Source organism: Ptychodera flava, chromosome 18 (assembly GCF_041260155.1).
Source record: "Ptychodera flava strain L36383 chromosome 18, AS_Pfla_20210202, whole genome shotgun sequence".
NCBI lineage: Eukaryota > Metazoa > Hemichordata > Enteropneusta > Ptychoderidae > Ptychodera > Ptychodera flava.
Window position 1 is genome coordinate 3,276,932 of NC_091945.1, and position 19,072 is coordinate 3,296,003.

At 38.9% G+C, this 19,072-nt stretch overlaps 1 protein-coding gene across 1 annotated transcript; it reads left to right on the forward strand.

The window, feature by feature from the left end:
• The first annotated feature begins 1,955 nt into the window (after window positions 1-1,955).
• On the forward strand, window positions 1,956-18,278 carry LOC139116677 (homeobox protein MOX-2-like). The gene is made up of 4 exons (XM_070679265.1): window positions 1,956-3,049; window positions 3,404-3,797; window positions 12,310-12,488; window positions 17,350-18,278. Exons 1-4 carry the CDS (start codon window positions 2,951-2,953, stop codon window positions 17,629-17,631), a joined length of 954 nt encoding a protein of 317 aa, XP_070535366.1. The 5' UTR covers window positions 1,956-2,950; the 3' UTR covers window positions 17,632-18,278.
• Window positions 18,279-19,072: the final 794 nt, after the last annotated feature.

Here is a 19,072-nt window from a genome sequence, read left to right on the forward strand (position 1 = left end):
TGCTATTTTTAGCGACAAACAGAAAAATGCTTTCAAGCTACGTGAAGAAAGAAAACCGAGAATAGGTCCCGCTAAGCAGCTGTTATTTTGCTAAATTATTGATCCCTGTGTGTCTGATTTTAATAGCGTACTACAAGAGGCGTGTGTCTTCCCCATTCACTCCCGCGTTCCTGAACGAGGCTGGTATGGCTCGCTTTACGCACAGGATCCACGGCACCACTTTTCCCGGGATGGTTTATCTCAATTCTTAAAACCATTACGACACATACAAGACATCCTGTGCAAGCATGGAGAGAATTCTTTCAGTGGTATAAATCACATTACTCTTCGGGATATATTAAGCGCTATGTCATATGGTATGTGAAATTAGTAGGACAAATTTTGCGACTATTTCAAGTGTCGAATATTTCATCGTGCATGCGTATGTCGCTTCGTATCACTATCAACAGTATAATACTTCAGACAATATTTCAACTTTGTAATAATGATCAAATTACAACAAAGAGTAACAGAAGACAGACAATTGGCTTCACTCATTATAGAAACGTTGCTTGACCAGCATTTTAATTCCAAGTCCACTTGACTAAAAACAATTATATAGAAACTCAAAAAATGTCGTTCACTGAAATCGAACAAGAGTAACCATGGCAAAACAAAATAATCTAACAACGTAAATAAACTAATTTCAAGGAGAATTCAAGGCGTTGCTCAAGGCTGTGCTGGTAACCGGAAGTTTGGTGAACTTGAAGCAATCTTGATCTGTATTATTGAAGAGTGTGTGAACAAAATACTTCGGTTACTTCAAGGGCCACATTCTCTCTCTCTCTCTCTCTCTCTCTCTCTCTCTCTCTCTCTCTCTCTCTCTCTCTCTCTCTCTCTCTCTCTCTCTCTCTCTCTCTATATATATATATATATATATATATATATATATCTCCTAGTATACAGATGTCCTCATGGGAAATTACAAATTACAAAATTACAGTGCTCGATGCCAAAGCCGAGCGTGATAAAAAATAACATAAATTACTTAACACTAAAATAATAACCATGGTTACAAACTTGAGAACTGTCACAACCTAAGTGCGTGTTCTCAATTATCGGTAAATATGGCATCACATCATTTTCATGCACGTCATATAAGATGACAAATGATAGAGGAACTTACATTAACAAACATCAACGAACATTAATGTGCTGTCGCTAGGATCACTCTTTTGACGTGACTTATACTGTGTTGTTATACGTTCGACGTCATCGTCGCAACAAGTTCAGGTTTTCGAAAGACAATGCACTCTCACATGTGAAGGTAACTATTTATCATTATTATTATTATTATTATTATTATTATTATTATTATTATTAATCAGAGCTTAAACACTCACATTATGCGCTGTATATTTTTACTTGACGTTTGTTTTCGAAAATGAGAAGAAACAACGTATATATGAGATCAAGAAAATGCTGCGTGTTTTAATGCTATACCCTCTGTAAATTCTGAATGCGATTACATATAGTTGTTATTCACTTACATTTTTGCTCCAAACATTCAAAACATTTTATATATGATGAACACATGTTTTATTTTGATATGTACAGTTCCAAAGTGAAGCTAAAAACAGGAATTTCATTGCACGCATATTTCTCAGTTCTGATTTCGTCACAATGGAAGACCAATAACAATTTGGCTTCTGTCAGACAAATTACGAAGCCTTGTTGTCAGTTGTACTGCTCACTTGAATGGCAACGGTCTCCCGGCCACGGAAACGTTTACACAGTCTCGCAATTTTAAATAAACTCAGGCCGGTAAATCCACTACTAAATTATGCTGCTGTCACATTTATTCGGGTATGTGTCATCCCTTAATGACTGATGTATGATTGACAATAAAAGATAAACAGAAACACGAGCTCCGCTTAGGACGACGCCCTGCCTCTTTTTAATCACGGGTTGTAGAGTTCTTGTAATCGATATACTCCGGTTGCTCAAGTTGAAGATTATTTCCGCGTGAGTCGTAAAAACTACGGCGCCCAAGTGCACGTATGGTCCCAACCCCTGTGATGCGTGCCTCCTAAAGTTTACGACTCGTGCGTTGCCCCGGCAACGGATGTTCTTCTCACGAAGCTGACCATCGGAGTACGTGGGATGTACACGGAGACTGTGCCATGTATCAAAGATGCTTAGACAACGAACATGACTAAAGCTGTTTATTCAAGTGTCTTAGAACTCCGAAGCATATGTTTCACTGGATGTCTCTTTACGCCCGTGTCACGTACTTCAGCGATGCGGACACGCACAGGATCGTAGACCGGGACCGAATACAACACTGGCCGTTGTAATTAGGTGACAATATTGACTTATAAATCATTTAGATTGATGGGTAACCATTATCGCCATCCACCACATGTAAACAACCTCTGAAATCCGGGGAATGGACGCACAGCCTTTCCCATGACTAATCCAGATATTCGGATCCAGACATCCCCCCCCCCTTACGTTGTCCAGACCCGGGGTGCAAGGAAGTCACGAGGGGTTACCGTAGACATCAAGTCATCGTGACGTTTCAACAGGGCGACTCCGTTGATGGGAGTTTGAGTCGACTCTGTAATGCTAGGTCCAAGTGGAGTAAATGATTTAACGATGCATCAAGCCAGTTTCACATGTGGTTCTGATAAAATCACGTGGTCTGGACGTCTTGGCCTGCGGCGGGTAGAGTTTCCACACATCACAAGTTGGCGCACTGTTCATTTGACTATAGAACCCACCAACCGCAGCCATCCATCGTACACTACGTCAGACAACGAGATCGCTTGAGCCAGCAATCCTTCTTATCTTGTCGTCAGAGGAATCCTCGTTCATTCAGAAACATTTGTAGCTCATCAGTAGGTTTTTTTTATTTATCTCTTAAACCAAACTTTTTTTGAGTCAGTGATAATAACGCCTGGACGACATCATGGAGCACTCGATATACAGCGTCGGCAGTGCGCCTGTCTTACAGCATTTCCCACCGTCGATCACGTCAAATGTATCGGCCCGTCATGTTCCCTACCAGGTGAGAATAACTCTTCATACATCGCCTTGAGACATGTGTCGGGTCTCCTAGACCTACTGTGAAAACGTTAGTTATTCAGGAAGTATTGGGAAACGCAACTACCAACTCAAGCTTCAGTCGCCTTGTAAATGGATCTTGGATTGGTTTGTTATTGTATTTTGCAAGGTTCGATCGACTTCCCTTGTACCATATCGACATCCAACAAATTTGTTAAGTGGTACTCATAGATATTTTATGGTGTTCGCTTTCAGTGAAAGGTCTTTCATTGAACTGCATGAATTTCTGCATTCAAAAACCCCCGTCACATACGGCAGAATCGCCGACTTCATTTGCTTTCTTACTTTAATTTTGTAGAGAAATATACCAAGTTATCATATCCAGAGTATTTCGTCGCCGTTGTATGCTACCTCACAAGCCCAGGCTCGTTCACAGTATCAGCCAGAATGGAACATACACAACGTGCCCAGAAACACTCTCTCCTCACAGACCAGTGCATCTCTGTACAGCCCCAGCTGCAGCATCGCATCGTGTAACGCCACCATTTCGGACTATCATCAGCCGTCGGTGGCGAGCGTGGCCGAGTCGCCGGCTAGACCGATCGCTATCTCCGTCAACATGGGCAACAGCAGTAACGCCAATAACAGTATGGACAGCAACTGCTGCCGATCCACGAAAGGAGCCTCTCTATCGACGCAGCAGACGAGCAATCAGAGCAATAACAACAAGGCCAGTAACAGCGCCACTGAAGGTAAACCCATGTTCAAAAAAATCTCCGACTCTTGTTGTGCATAGGTTTGGTTTCCACTTTCGTGACTTATCAGTTTTGTTCAGAAGGTGCTAAAGACTTAATCAAATAAAGCACTTTTGGTGGTCTAATTATGGACGTGGAGCGTAAGGACGAATTAGTAAATACCTCAGGCGACGACGGCTTGACTTTCATTCATAACCCCAGTACAGCTTTCCTTCCAGTATGACCGCATCCATGGGCAGTCGAAACATAAAACGTTTGTCAAAATTCCTTCACCAGTCCGTTCTCCTTACAGCCACTACTTCACTACTTAACTCGCTGTTGTGAGAGTTCCTCAGATGATGAACCCAATAGTGCATCTTTTAAACCACACAAAACACAAAAAGAAACTACATTTCCGTGTTAATTATTAGGTACACATCCGGGTGAAAGATATGATATTACTCAAAACTGTTACTTTTACTTTTAGGACTTCACAACATACTTTGTGGAGTAATACAATAGCTGATCTTTTGAACACGAGTGGTCAGAATATCGATGGTAATACCGAATCTGCGTTTAAAGAGGTTCTAAACGAGTGATTTAGGAGGTTGAGGGGCACAGTTTATGGGTGTAAATACCATACATTTATTAATTTCTCCAGTTTATGGAAGATACGGCACCGTAGTAATTTTTAAATACCTGTCGGACAGGGTTGGTTTACAATGTCGGGCTATGGCAGCTTCCAATGATGAACGGAGCTGCCAAGTCATAAAACCTATTTTAACTTTCCGTATTATTGCTATTTGTCTGTAAGTACTGCTTTTGTTATGGCCAAAGTGGGGTCTGTTTTTCTGTAAGGCGGAATATATGTCAAACTTCATTAGTTTTGATGAATGAAGCAGGTATTCTGGCTGAAAAAATTAACGCGAGACATTGAGAAGAGCCATGAAGTCGCCGATGACTGGCTCCCAACATTATCTCATCGATCTCTCAGGAGACACTAAAGTGCTAGCAACAGAATTTTTACCGGACATTCTTTTTTCCCCCTTTAAATGCCGATCCACGTCTATCAATCAGTTCACTTTATGCTGGACCGGCTGCGCTTTCCTGTCTATGGCCATGTCCATCGGCTGTCTGGCATACAGATGTGGTGGTCAGTGGTCACTTTGCTTGTAAATAAGCCATTTCTACACCGTGGCAGAACGGTCAGTTGTCCAATGTGGGGAGGGCGTACGCTGAACTTCCTAACAATACTTTTCAGTAGCTTTGCTCAATTTTTTCAGAGACCCCCCTCTTACTTTGCCCCGTATTGCAGACAAATTTGCTAACCTGTACTGTAGGTTCTGTTTTTTCATACCAGTAACTCCAAAGTTATGCACTGGTTTAAATATTTAAACTTTAAAAATTATAGTTAAACCGTCTGAGAAAAAAAAACTTGTAAGTTATAAGTCATCAGCCGCTCTGTTTTAACAATAATTGGCAAATCATAATGAAATAAACATATCTTGTAGAGATTATTTGGATATAGAATTAAATGTCTCGTTCGGGACAGATTTGCTGATGAAACAATCATAGTGTAACTTGATTATGATCCCTTCTAAGGCACCTCCATGCCAAGAGATGATATTGCCAATGCTCGTGTACATTATCCGTCTTCTAGTTTTTTATCTTAATCACAGGCTAACGCTAAACTCATTATAATTAACGTCTCTCATTACTTACGAGTTTCTGTTGCTCATAAACGAAAAAAGATCGAGAAACGGAAAGCGATTTTATCCACAACCCACGTGCTTAGAGTTCCAACGTCACAAAATGGTTCGTTTTCTCCTCACTTTGGCAGAGGAATCGCAAATAGATCTCTTTGCCGACACATGTCAGCGGTCATTCCCTGAAAAAATATTGCTTAGCACCCATTTTTACACCGTTAAAGATGTAAAGCTCAGAATAATCTAATACCAACAGCAACCATTGTTTATTATTGTGCTCGTGTACAAATTAAATCCAATCTCGGTCAATTGGACAAACCAATTTCACTTCTTACTGCGCCGATTCCCGCTCGCGGGAAAAACAATAAAGTCTGATTGAATTACAAACCAGGAGCAGAGATAAGGTAGCAAGCATAAGAGAGAATCAGTGACAATGATCCATTTTCTCAATACAGTGCACAAATCATTCCATCTTATTTTGTGAACACACTGAGGCCAAAGTCGTGTATATTGGGAAATTTACGCGCTCTTTACGCGCGCTTTGCGCGTAGGAGAGTTTAAAATCGAATGAGAAGGATCTCCCCTGAACTTGAGATGACGAGTCCGATGTTGAATAGATTTTGCATAAAGCAATTACGTTCTTAAGGAGAAATTTTGGGAAAATTTTTAAGATTCGGGTATGTTTCAAGACTTGTTTTTTTCCATTAGAGTTGCCAGATCTGCATTTCATTGCAATATTCTGCTCTGCTGTAACCCCTGATCTGGATATTGTTATCGTAAGGAATGACACGACACGAACGACAACGTTCGGCTTATAAAACACAATTTTCTAGAATCGGCCGACTAACTTTCCTAACTAAAATCTAATGATATACAGGAACAGGTGTAGATCACACAAAGAAAGTTTAAAAACTGGAAGCTGTGTGACCTTACAATGGAACAACCCGAGTTTCGCTGTTTAATACAGAGAAAACCGAGTTGCTCAAAGCCTGGAGACGAGGTTGTGTTCACGAACAGCTGAACCACTTCCAATGAGTTGTAAGGGTAAGCACGTCCACTCTTAGACCACAATCCAAAAGTCTTATGTTCTCACAAAGAATGGTTCCCACCAAACCATATTGTGAAGACTTGAAATCTGTTTTGTTGTTTTCACATGTAACCCTCTACGCAATATCGGCATTGGGCGGCTGTCCTAGAGACACAATCAGCGAGTGTCTTTAAATGTACATTCTACACTCGACCTTCATTTTCTATTTCGCTACAATATCACTACACATCCTCACTTCTTTAAATTTTCGACACCGTTGCATTCACCGTTCAAAAAAATAACCCGGACACACTTCGTCAATAATTTCTGATACACATCCTGGTATGAGCAAGATTATGTGGTGTCATCATCCTAGTATTAAACGGAAATCTTTGTGTACTGTTTAACTTGTCGTTCTACCCATGATATGTTTTCTTATAAAAACCATGGTCATTAAAATTAAGGCGACTGCAGAAGGGTGAAGAGACTGTCGCGTGCCTGGTTAACATCAAGCCGCCAACTTATGTTGGCACATCCGCTTGTAGCCGTCGTCCGACGAGTTTCCCCTCCTCGAGATAATGTAATCCAGAGGTGTTATCCTGGTATTCGTGATGTTGTGTCGAATACTGAGGAAGCGACTCTTCGGTTAGACCAGACGTGATTCACAATAGGCCCAGGGCTTCCTATTAAAAAATGAAACCCTGATAAAAATATGATCAGATAAATTCGGAAGATAAGGTAAAAACTCGATCAGCATCGGTTACCGCCCCTTGCTGCTTGTTGTGATGGTGATTCAGATCGATATCCGTTGAAAGTATCCTGATAAAATCAAAGTCTGTAAACACAATAGTGGAAGATGTTAGTCTCTTCCGAGTTTCACTGATAAAGAAAAGACTTAACTCTAAAGTTCAACCCCCAACCATTTGTGTTTTTCTCTCTCGAAGAGGTTTCATTGTACTATAAGTTTTAAGCAACTGACGCCTGTTCTGTATTTGACTGTATAAAATGTTGGTTTTCGTCTTAAAGTCCGCATTCTCAGGCATCTAATAAAGATAAAATTGAAATATAATAAGTATCAGTTCTTCTTTAAATGAGTGAAGATCCTAGGGAGTGTAGGATGATAAGATAGATTTGACTACTTGTAAGTCTTCTTAGTAAGGTACACACACGTACGAAAAATATATTGTGTACCGCATATACGTATGGAAAGTTTACAGTCCAGTTTATAAGGAATATTAGTGTACATCTGGACGAAATTTATTTAGGATGAACTGGTCATATCGAAGCATATTAGACTGTATCAGATATATTTATTGAAATCGGCATGGGTTGGGCGAGCTGTGTACATTTCATCAGCAGCAACGCTTTGTTACCCTATCCCTGAGAAGTATATGATCCAAATATATCGTACACACATGTTCATTTCTGTGTGTGGCTGTGATGTATCAGTGTAAATTCGACATGAAGTGTGGCGATTACAATCACGTCTCACACAGTGTGATCTCGCATGCAGGACAACGATACCCTTTCATTTTAATTAAAATTAATTGCACATGGATGTCGCCAACACACTGAGAACGTATTAACTGATATCATAGTTAATATCACGGGTTAATCAAAGCAGGTACGGCGGGAAGCGAGTCCGATTCGCATAGAATGGAGGGAGTGGCTGCCAAGCTTACATACGGAACGAATTGTAGTCTTGATGTTTCCCATGGGGGAGATGCCATGTTTACTTGTAAGCTGCGGCGTTCTCTCGACAACTTAAATTGAGATGTGGTGATCCAAGCGAAAATATTATTGACTCTGAAGCACTTTACGCCACTTGGTGTAAACACTTTTTATTGGTTTCAGAAACTCCATTGAGTAATTTTAAGATAAGAAGTTTTCTAAAATGTTTTTTCGGACCATCATCAAATTAACCTCATCAAATAAAGCCGTTTTACTTACTTAGGAGAGAAAAGTGATAGTGATAACAGATTGATATAAGGTGTATGGATATAGCACCGCTGTACTTGGTACTGTTATTGTTTATGGCAACTTCAAAGAGAGAATATTTCCGTTCCTTTGATGAAAGTCCTTGCTTTGAAAACAGGTTACCTATCCTCCCTCGTCGTGTACTGCATTTAGGTTCCGATGACACATTGTGAATAATTTATCAAAGGCATTGTAGCTTTAGAATCACAGAGGTTTTACTGTTGTGGTTAGCTTGTAGTGTCTTGGCTAGACTATTTTGTCATTAATAACACATTAATAACACATGCTTTTCGAGCGAACAATCGGCAAAGAAAATGATGAGTTACGGTCAGAACTATACAAGTAAATATTTTGCTGTGAGGAAGAACTTCATCAAAGTTGTATTTACCCGACTCCGGAAAAGAAAATTTTTTAAACCTTAACAGACGGAATAAACTGAAATGCATTGTGTGAAAATTACCAAACATTTCAAAGATATAATCCCAGTGGAGAGAAACATCTGGGAGAGCTGAAACGCTAGATCATATCGACTTCTTTGTCCACCGTAACCAAGGTTGACCTTTGCCCGACAACTTATCATTCATCATATCATTGTGAGTCCGACAGGCTCACCCTAATTATGAGTATAACGTTTCTAATTTTGTTTTCATTACTGAACGAGGTCAAAGTTTATGGGACCTAGTTATCGACGAAAAATAAATAGAGTTATCGATCGAGTGTTGAAGAAGGGAAATCATTTCAAAGCATGCCGTCTGTCCTAGGGTCTATTGCTAGTAACACCGATCCCAGAAAGTCTTTCCTTAATATCAACTTTATAACAATTTTCTTCAGAATTAGTGGTTCGTTCAGATCACAGATAGTACTATTGCAAGTAACACGATTAGGATAATTGGATCTTCATATTTTTCAAATTTCTCAAAAGTGTTAGGTGCCCTACAGCTGAATGTTGCAATATTACTCATAAAAGCAAGTGTATAACCTAAAAATAAAAGTAGATGAGCTTACATTTGTAGATTAAACAGACATAACTTCACCATCCAATTATCCCAAATTAGTTCCAATCGTGTTGAGTGTAAATAGTCAACAAAAGCCTTTTTTCTTTTAACTTTATCAATATTTTCACAAAACAAACACGGATCAACGTTCAAAACAATAGAGACATCTCAGAATGCTTACTGTGATGTGTAATAACTTTCTTACCGGTGAAATGTCTAGTTCTGCTTGAGCTCTGTGTGTGAATGATCTCCTTATAACTCACAAAATACAATCTTGGAATCCTCGCAATTTTCAACCTTTCATACCGACCACGTACCTTTCAGAACTCTTTTTACATCGTTCATACGTGTGATTACAAAATGAAAACTGCTCAAATCGAACACGCATGGATTTCGTCACCTCTGTCCCTCCGATGATGTATACAGTTCTCTTGTAATACAGCATTGCCGTCCATCCATGGAAAGATGAGCGTAATACATGAAGTGTAAGATTAAGATTAAGTTTTAGTTCAGTGTTCTATTACTTAGTGCAGTACTTTACATTATATATATATATATATATATATATATATATATATATATATATATATATATATATATATATATATATATTTATATGGATGCATGTAAGGAATAGAATGAGAACAATTAAAACTAGACAGCAGAGTAGATTTAAGCGTGAAAAATTAAAATTCTTATCTCTCAGTTGACAGATCAGTTAGGAGAAGTTACTGACAGAATATAAATGCTCCTGTAAAGAGACGCTGGTGTTCCGATTCGTTTTACTAATGATCGACTAGTTACACTCTCTACCTCAATGGTAAAAAAGTATGACGGCTAACTACAACGAAAAACAAGACACGTATATGTAGTCAACAGAGCAAACTTGAAAAGATGTGTTTCAATTATAGGCATAAAGCTTGTATGGGAGACAAAAGGGCTTTCCGCCAGATAATCGGGCTGTAAATTGTGAATCACACGGTGCAAATAACGCTTTTCGAAAGTCATTTTGTGTGTGATCGAGTTATCTTGTTAGATAGTACAGCGTACAAGTTATTGTCGGATCTGAACATTGAGGCAGCACATTGCAATGAGCGGCAGATGCACAGGATCCATGCAACTGATGCAAGTTAAACTTGAACTCAAGTCTGCCACTGGTGAAAACGATCCTAAGTAAACCAGACAATCTGTGCAACGGCAGTAATACACAAAGGAACACTATTGCAAGTCGTTGTTATAGCAACTATGTTCTTGATAGATGTATGTTGATTTTTCGAGGATAACTCGAACTTACAAATTGAAGTTTTCGATTGTATATCGCATTGGATCATCATGTCTGATGTACGCCTGACAACAAAGCTTGATCAGAATGAACGAAACATCTTGAAACCTGTCTCTTCACGGCGGAAAACGTTATTGACATCGCGACACCTTGTTTACAAACTACAACAACTCGAAAATCTTAAGGTGAATATAATAGCAAAGTACAGATTTCACCCATGGTTCAGCCATTAATTGTTACTGTAGATGATCTACATTGAAGAGACATTTTTGATCCTTGCCGTTTCTTTAATGTCAACTTTCTGTACTCATCCAGTGACGTGCACTTTTTATTTGAAAGATTTAGTCACTATAAATATCAATTCAAATAAGACACCTTATTTCATGAAATTTATTCGTTCAGTCGGTATTTTCACGATATTGACTATTGCGCTAGAATTCATAACTGTATTACTTCTCTTGTCGGCAAAGTTGCACTAGGTCTGTTGATGTTGGTGAGGTGTACATTTAGCGTATATGCTTGGAAAAGAATTTTCCAGTAGCATAGGTAGACAGCAATACTGCAATTGCTGCCAAACATGTGCATAGAGGGAACCGTGCAATCATTATCCTGCTAGAGATTCCGTTATTACTGGATTATAGACACTGCCATCTTTATTCGCTGATAAGCTTCATTTAATCCAACATTAAGCCATTTTATCGGCATTAGTGTCAATTCCTACGCCTTCTGTTTCAATTTTAGCTTGAAATCAGTATATGTGAATTTATTCAATAACAATGACCGAATTTATTCAAGAACAATGACTCGTATATTTCGTTTGAATTCGAGAAGTTCATTTCCCGAGTTTTCCCGAGTGTACCTTCGATGTGAAATGGTGATGGAGTGATCAACCAAGTGAGCCGAGTGGGGTGTTTTTTCAGCTAAATGACAATGTTTCCCTTAACAAGACGTCCTCAGACACAAAACCTTCTGACAGACAGTCTTACAGTACAAATGTACTCGATGTACAATAGGATCATTTCATCACATATCGTTATGACAGAAATCCAACGATAGTAATGAATCGAAGTGTTATGAAAATTCAAAAAGCTGTAACAACAGTCACGCCATCGTCGAAATAATGTTGGTGTGCTGCCTTTGTGATTTTCTGCACTTTTCTCGATCAAAAAATTCGCAAATACTTGATTACGATATTAAGTTCATTGTGACGATTAACATCCAGTTCAGGGCAAATCATGATTGGTGACATTTGTAAGACAATGACTTAACGTCTTGTTAACTGTGCTGAACGTCGACCAGAGGAGTGCAAAACTGTAACTGTCAACAAACCTAATGTGCGATTCAACCCTGAGGCCAAACCAGTCATGACTGTGGAAGAACTCAGGAACCATGTGTGAACAAAGTGTCCATCATGCAATCCGAGTCATAACACCAAAGCTGTAAATACGACCGAAACGTTTGTTTTGCAAGTTAAAATGGCATTATTGCACGTTTTCGACTTTGTGTACTCCTCAATAAAGTTTACTTTCTATATTTCTTGAAGGCGATGAAAATAACGAGGACGGGTACAAACTTGATCTGAATGGAAAACCAAGAAAGGAACGGACCGCTTTCACCAAGGAACAGATACGCGAGCTTGAGAAGGAATTCTCGGTGCACAACTATCTAACAAGGCTCCGTCGATACGAGATTGCGGTCACTTTAAATCTCACAGAGAGACAGGTAAGAGAGATGTCGGATTTCGGCGCCATGGCGTCTGGCTCGATTTTATGCAAATATCTGTCCTGTAGTGTTGGGTTACTCGTCTAGTTTTACACTTTCAGGCTATCAGCGGGGGTTTCTCCATGCAACTCAGGCAACTCCCACAAATGCTTGTTTATTTTCTTCTCGTTTCTCTCTGATCTCGGTTGCCACCCATCTAGTATACCGACTACCCCTTACATCGATTCCGCTCGGGAGGATGTATGAAAAACGAGGCCAGGTCGGATAAATTGAGTGAACTCGCGCATGATTTTGAGAAATGTACATGGCAAGGTAGAATTTAAGAATGAGTGAATTCACAGTAAGCGACTCGTCATCAACCTCTAAGATTAACGACTGGCATAAGCTATAGGCTTGAATCCATTATAGACGGAATTACATCCCTGGAATAAGAATCTGCCTTAAATGGAGAGAGTAGCCGTTTTGTTGTATCTTTCTGTGCCATGAAATGTCTTCTCGAAATTAACCATGAATGCAATCAATGATAGCAAATATGTTATGAACGTAAAAAGAATTTCAGTAGTGCTCTATGTTGAGCTTTGTTGTGTGAATCTATATAAAATTATCACTTATGAGTATGAATTTTCAGTTGATACAAGAGACTATGTGTGTTGTATTCTGTTTGTCAGTATGCGGTATTGTGGGTCTTCTCTGTCTTCTCAAATAGTATACGGACTGAATAAAATCCTAAGAGACCCGCTTTTACTTTTGATGTACTTTCCGATAGTTTTGAACTGTGGCTAAAATGCATCATTTTGTTCTAACCCAAAAATCACCGTCGAAATGCTAAGTGTCAAAGCTGTCAGCAAAGCCTGGTATTATGTTCAGTGCTATTGTTGACAACCTAATTCTTCTCCGTACTAAAATTCATTTGTCAATAACAACATCGCACATTGTACACTATACGTAGTGTTTGCTGGATCAATACTTTGATTTAATTTAAACACATTTGGCTGAGAGAAATGAAAGTAACACGATTGGAACTAATTTGGGATAATTGAATGGTGAAGTAATGTCTGTTTAATCTGCAAATGTAAGTTCATCTACTTTTCCTTTTAAGTTACACAATTGTTTTTTATGAGTAATTTGTAATATAGCAACTATCGGCTACAGAGCACCCATCCACCATTTTTGAGAAATTTTAAAGTATGAAAATCCAATATCCTAAATTAGTTCAAATCGTGTTAAATGCACTGTTCAATGCGCTCAAAGTTACACCTTATTTCCCGTTGAAGCGAAATGAAAACATCGGGCGGCAAATCTGCTTTTCCGCACGCCAAGTTCGCTTCTCATGCACATAGACTGTATACTAATCAATACCTAATTCAACCGTTTAAAATCCACTCAAAGTCTGTTTTGCCGCCTTCAAATACGAATACATTGCGCGTAATTTTGAAAGCTGACCCGATCGCATGCTAGATCTGATACTATCGAACAGAAAAAGGTTGAATGGCGGTCTGATACCATCGAACAGAAGAGGGCCGAATGGCGGTCTCGCAAGTTTGCGTAGAATTTTCCCATTTCTTCACATTTCTTTGCAATAATAATAATAACATGTTTATTATTTTGCGTAAAACCGGGGAGTAAAATTTTCAAAATCAATGATATTACATCTCCGGACGCGATGCGGGCCGTCCATTTTATGTTTAGCTGTTATTCATTAGGAAAACCTTTTTTTTTCGTCGTGGCGTCTGTTCGTCTGTCTGAAGTCAATCTGTCACTTTGTGCGTATTCTGGTCTCTGTCATCAGTGACATTACCACACCATCATAAATTACTTCCTTTCCTTCTGTCACAAAAATTGTCCTGTCAATGTAGACAAACTTTAGGACATCCAACAAGCGGTGTACATTATGTACTATGTAAATCCAACGCGTTGTTCTATGGCCGTTCAAATATAGGTATCTGTTATTTCTAAAATTTGTAATTTTGCCGATCTCTGGCTACCATGTGCTCGGTTTAGGTCCTATCGCTTGCTGTTTTCGTTTTATTCGTGAAGAGACAGATAACAAAACGCATGTGCAATGTATAAACAGTCGCAGATGCTTCAGCATGCATAAACGGTGAACTTTCAACGCACTGAAATTTCGTCTTTACCGAGGCCTGGGTCTGGTGATGAACTCCACTGGACGTCAGCGGTCGTTGTGAAGGTGTGCGACTACGCACAGCACAGGCCAGGATAGAATAGTAAGTAGTGGACCCGCAGAAGAGGCCTGCAAGCGTCCCAAGTAGAAATATAAATAAGACTTACTGGTTTCCACTTGAAGTTAAAATAGATCTTGTTTGCATTGTGCGAATAAATAAACTGGAGAAACTCAATCCTGTCACTTCGAGAGTAACTACTCTTCTAATCCTGATTTTAGAGCGTTATAGCCGAGTTTTGTTCGTTTTTCTCTTTGGATGTCAACAATCAAATGAGGAATCGAGAAAATCGGAAAGAATTAATAAAGATGGTATTTCTTATGAACAATCTGAACATTGTAGTATGACTTTTGCAATGCAAAGCTCTGGCCAAAACTCGTATTTTCTATTTGTATTAGCCGCCACTCCAGTCGTGATTTTTGCAATTTCTTCTGTATGCCTGCCTTCGACTTGACTGATTTCATCCATTCTTTGAGACACATACACAGGCAATGCTAAAGAATCATTTCCTTTCCCAAGTCAAGCTGAGTTTTGTCCGCTTCAAAAACACCGTTTTTTTACTCCCTGCAAAATCTGTAAGCTAACAACATGGTACGTCGAATCATGTACGGACGACTGCAAAGTTCTGAAATATCGATGAACAATTGAAAATTTTACTTTCAAGATCTTTCCAATAGGCTATTTTCGATGGACTATTTTCAACGATTCATTTGCGATATTTAGCCGATATCTCTCTCCGTGCATTCCTGTTGATAAAAATTGTTTACCAACTTGAAACTATCGTGATTCCTGCACCATTTCGGTAAAAAAATAATCCGATAATATTCCGTTCGCGCAAGTCACAATCGCTTCAGACTAAGCAATATTACCAACACGATTGTCACCTTTCCGTGTTTCTGTAATTTAACAGTGAACGAAATGAAATTACTGAAGTAGCGGCTGTTAACACCCTAACAAAATAAAACAAAATAAAGGAAAGAGACCGGAAACTCTCAAAAATACTAGATGCTTATATTCGTCCTCGGATACAAGATAGGCAGCATTTGCCATATTAAGAAGTGTTCAGTGTGGTTCCCCTGACGCGTCGCATACTTTGGAAACTCGACTTCTTTCCATAAACGCATACTTCTTTGAAACTTGTCTGGAAAAAAACACCAATATTTTACACGGAATGTCTTGAATTTTATTTCCCACCCGTCCATATGTCTATTGGTGCCTGGCGCACAGACTGTGGTAGTCGGCGTGGCATACTCGGCTGATCATCAAAAGCAAACGACACTCGTACGATAATTTTATGCGTATAACTTAACATATTTTTTACGACAGTAACGGCCGTCAAGACGGATTATCGATGTCCATAAGATGAGACTGAACATACAATTTTGGATCGTAAATCGTGTAAAGTAATATGTACCAAGGATGACTATGGTACTGCGTAAATTTAACCATTTACCACTTCATCCGTGGACAACTTCTTGAGGAAACGGAAAAGTATGCCAGTTTTTTACAGGATTTGGTTCTCGCAACGCCGCACATTGCTCGTAAAATTTTTTTGTTCCTTTTTACTTAAAAAATTTGTATTAAGTACTAGCTAAAATCATCGAAAGTATATTTTTAGATTTTTCAAATGTCAAAGTGGTGTTTTTACGTCCGTTTGGGTGTAATACGTGCATTTATCTATATTTTCAAACACAACTTTAGTTTTAGAGACATGACTGACTGCCTTTGCGTTGTTCTGCGGTCTTTAATTGCGTAGTCAAATCCGCATCTTCGTTCTGTACGTCGTATTGTCCCATGATTCAGTGAAACTTTTCAATCAAGCTCACCATGCGTCTCACAACATGATTTTCACAATAACAGACAATTCACTGTGACAAATGTAAACAAGAATAATGAGATATAGTAAATTTCACACGGGCGATTGTGGTCAAAAACAAGAAAGCTGTTTTTAGTATCTATACAAACTATATGCCGCGCAGCCACATGTACTTTGAGAGTAACACACCATATGTTTGTTTCACAGTTCGCTCCATAAAATCACCACGTCTGCCCAACAGATAATGCAACATCATTTTTGTCTGCAGTTGGACAATCGAAGTTATAAATTTGCAATGGTATTCTCTCGTTTTTATATAACAAAATACAAAACCTTTCATTTTACCAACCTTGTGAGATCTTGAAAATTTACCAAAGTCGTTGGCAAACGAAAGTTACTGTTTTTCTTCGTCAAGAAATGCTCCCATACCAGTCTATGCAATGATACTCTTGAACTTACTTGATGCTGCCGCTTTCCAAGCTTTGGTCAAATTTGTCCGCATTGGAGTTGATTTTTCGTGTATATTTGAAGACACTTCTGTTTAAATCCTGGGTTATTTGCAGGTTCAAACCGCTACAGAAGACAATGTCAAATATAGATCATCTGTATCGAAGCTTGAATGTGACCGCTACTGCATGTATTCACAGAAAAATGTAATTAATTTTGACAAAAACAAATTTAAAAACCCAACTTTGTGTTGTAGAAAATGTATGTGGCACGAGACTTGCTTGAAATATTTTCTGTCTAGGAAATTTGAGTTAAAGTAAGACTGGCGATATTTTTCTGAAATTCTAGAAACTTTTCATGGAGAATTTTCCAACTTTTGCAAGCTTTATTATTTTTGGTATTTCTGTATTTATTCTAGGTGAAAGTTTGGTTTCAAAATCGTCGTATGAAGTGGAAGAGAGTAAAAGGAGCTAGGGATAAGGAAATGGCGGCCCGCAGACTACATGAAGTTGAAGCCAAATATGGCGGCGCCAGTTCCCTTCTGGAACCCACCGGTTCGTTGCTCGGACTCGATCGATCTCCAGTACCATCACCGAGCGCCAGATCCAAAAATTCCACATCTGTGTCCTCGGCGGTCATAAGGGCACCTGGCTCACCGCGCGAGCAAACTGATTTCGCAAATTTGAATGTACGGATGTAGACGACATGGCCGAGTCAAAGTGTTCGGACAGACGCACGGCTTTTGATGTTTGCCATCTGAACGTGAATTGAAAGTTCTTGAGATGATTGGGGCAACAAATCTGTTTATCTGTAGAAAAGACGGTCTTACGATCTCACTGATTCGATGGACAATCAAAGTCAAGATTATCACCAAGGATTGAGAGTACTTGTGGTTTATACGGCGCCAGTGATATTCGGCTTACCTCTCTGATCAGCTGACTCGAAGTTCCGAAGATTTCACCCAGTATAATGAGTGAAAATTTGACAGATACTTTTATAACTTTTTTCTACTCAGAAGTATTTTGCACTTTTTCTATCAACAAGATCATTTTAGCATTATTTGTGAATATTTCAACGATTTTCCTGCGAACTATGAACTGTTTACATGTTTTAAATTTTTAAGTTTTGTAATATATAGAAAAGTTGATGGGATGAAAGAGTCAACATCGTACGGTTGGGAGGCTGTATAGAGTCGCCTGTATCGCCGCTGTATTTGTGCCTACTTGTCTATGACGACAATTCTAATAATCGGTACAGCATTATATTGTAGTTTATTTGGTATTTCTTTGAAATTTACGGGCGGGATGTTATTTCAATAAAAAAGTGTCAATTTTTATCCAGAACAAATCCCTTTTTCTGTGTACAGTTTCAAGTCGCACACTGGAATAACATTCTGTCGCGAAAATCGCTTCAACATTGTCCAATGCGTTGTACTGGCCGTACTATCTCACATCTGGATTACGCTGGTAAGACTAAATAATATCACATCATTTATTTCATGCTTATCGAAAGATTTGCCGTAAAAGTTCATTTATGTACGTGTATTAATTCGTAGATCTAGACTTTTGCAACAAAGCGGTGTAGCGTAATCTATCAGCCCCTACACTGCCCTAACTTTGCCGCTGTACGACCATTGCGAATTCACTACAACCATATCCCCATGAAACTTAAACCACCTGGTGCAAATCATCACTCGATGTTTTTATTTTGACAATTCGCTGATTGACGATTGTATCACTTGCCGCAAGTTTTCGAACTGTCTATCCCCACAAAGTTTCAGATTCTCGCAAAGTCAAATATTTTTCATTTCTCTTATGTTATATCATCAATCTTTTTTTTTCCTTCGGAAGTCCTGTAATATTGAGAAATTTTGTTTCTTCAACCTTCAAAATTGTCAGGTCGATACATTTCGCATCTTATGTTAATTTAACCGCGGCGACATTACAACTATCTTTTTTCATTGAAGGCGACAAAGTTTATTTAAAGTCAAACCCCTTTACCCAGAGGTGAGTTCTTCAAAGGACGTGTACCAGGATAAATATTTGGAAAACCAGTCTCAAATATTTGGTCCAGTTTTACACATAGCACTCGCAGCCCTTTTCTGCAGTTATTTCCGGTTTGAACGCTGTTTTTATTGCCAA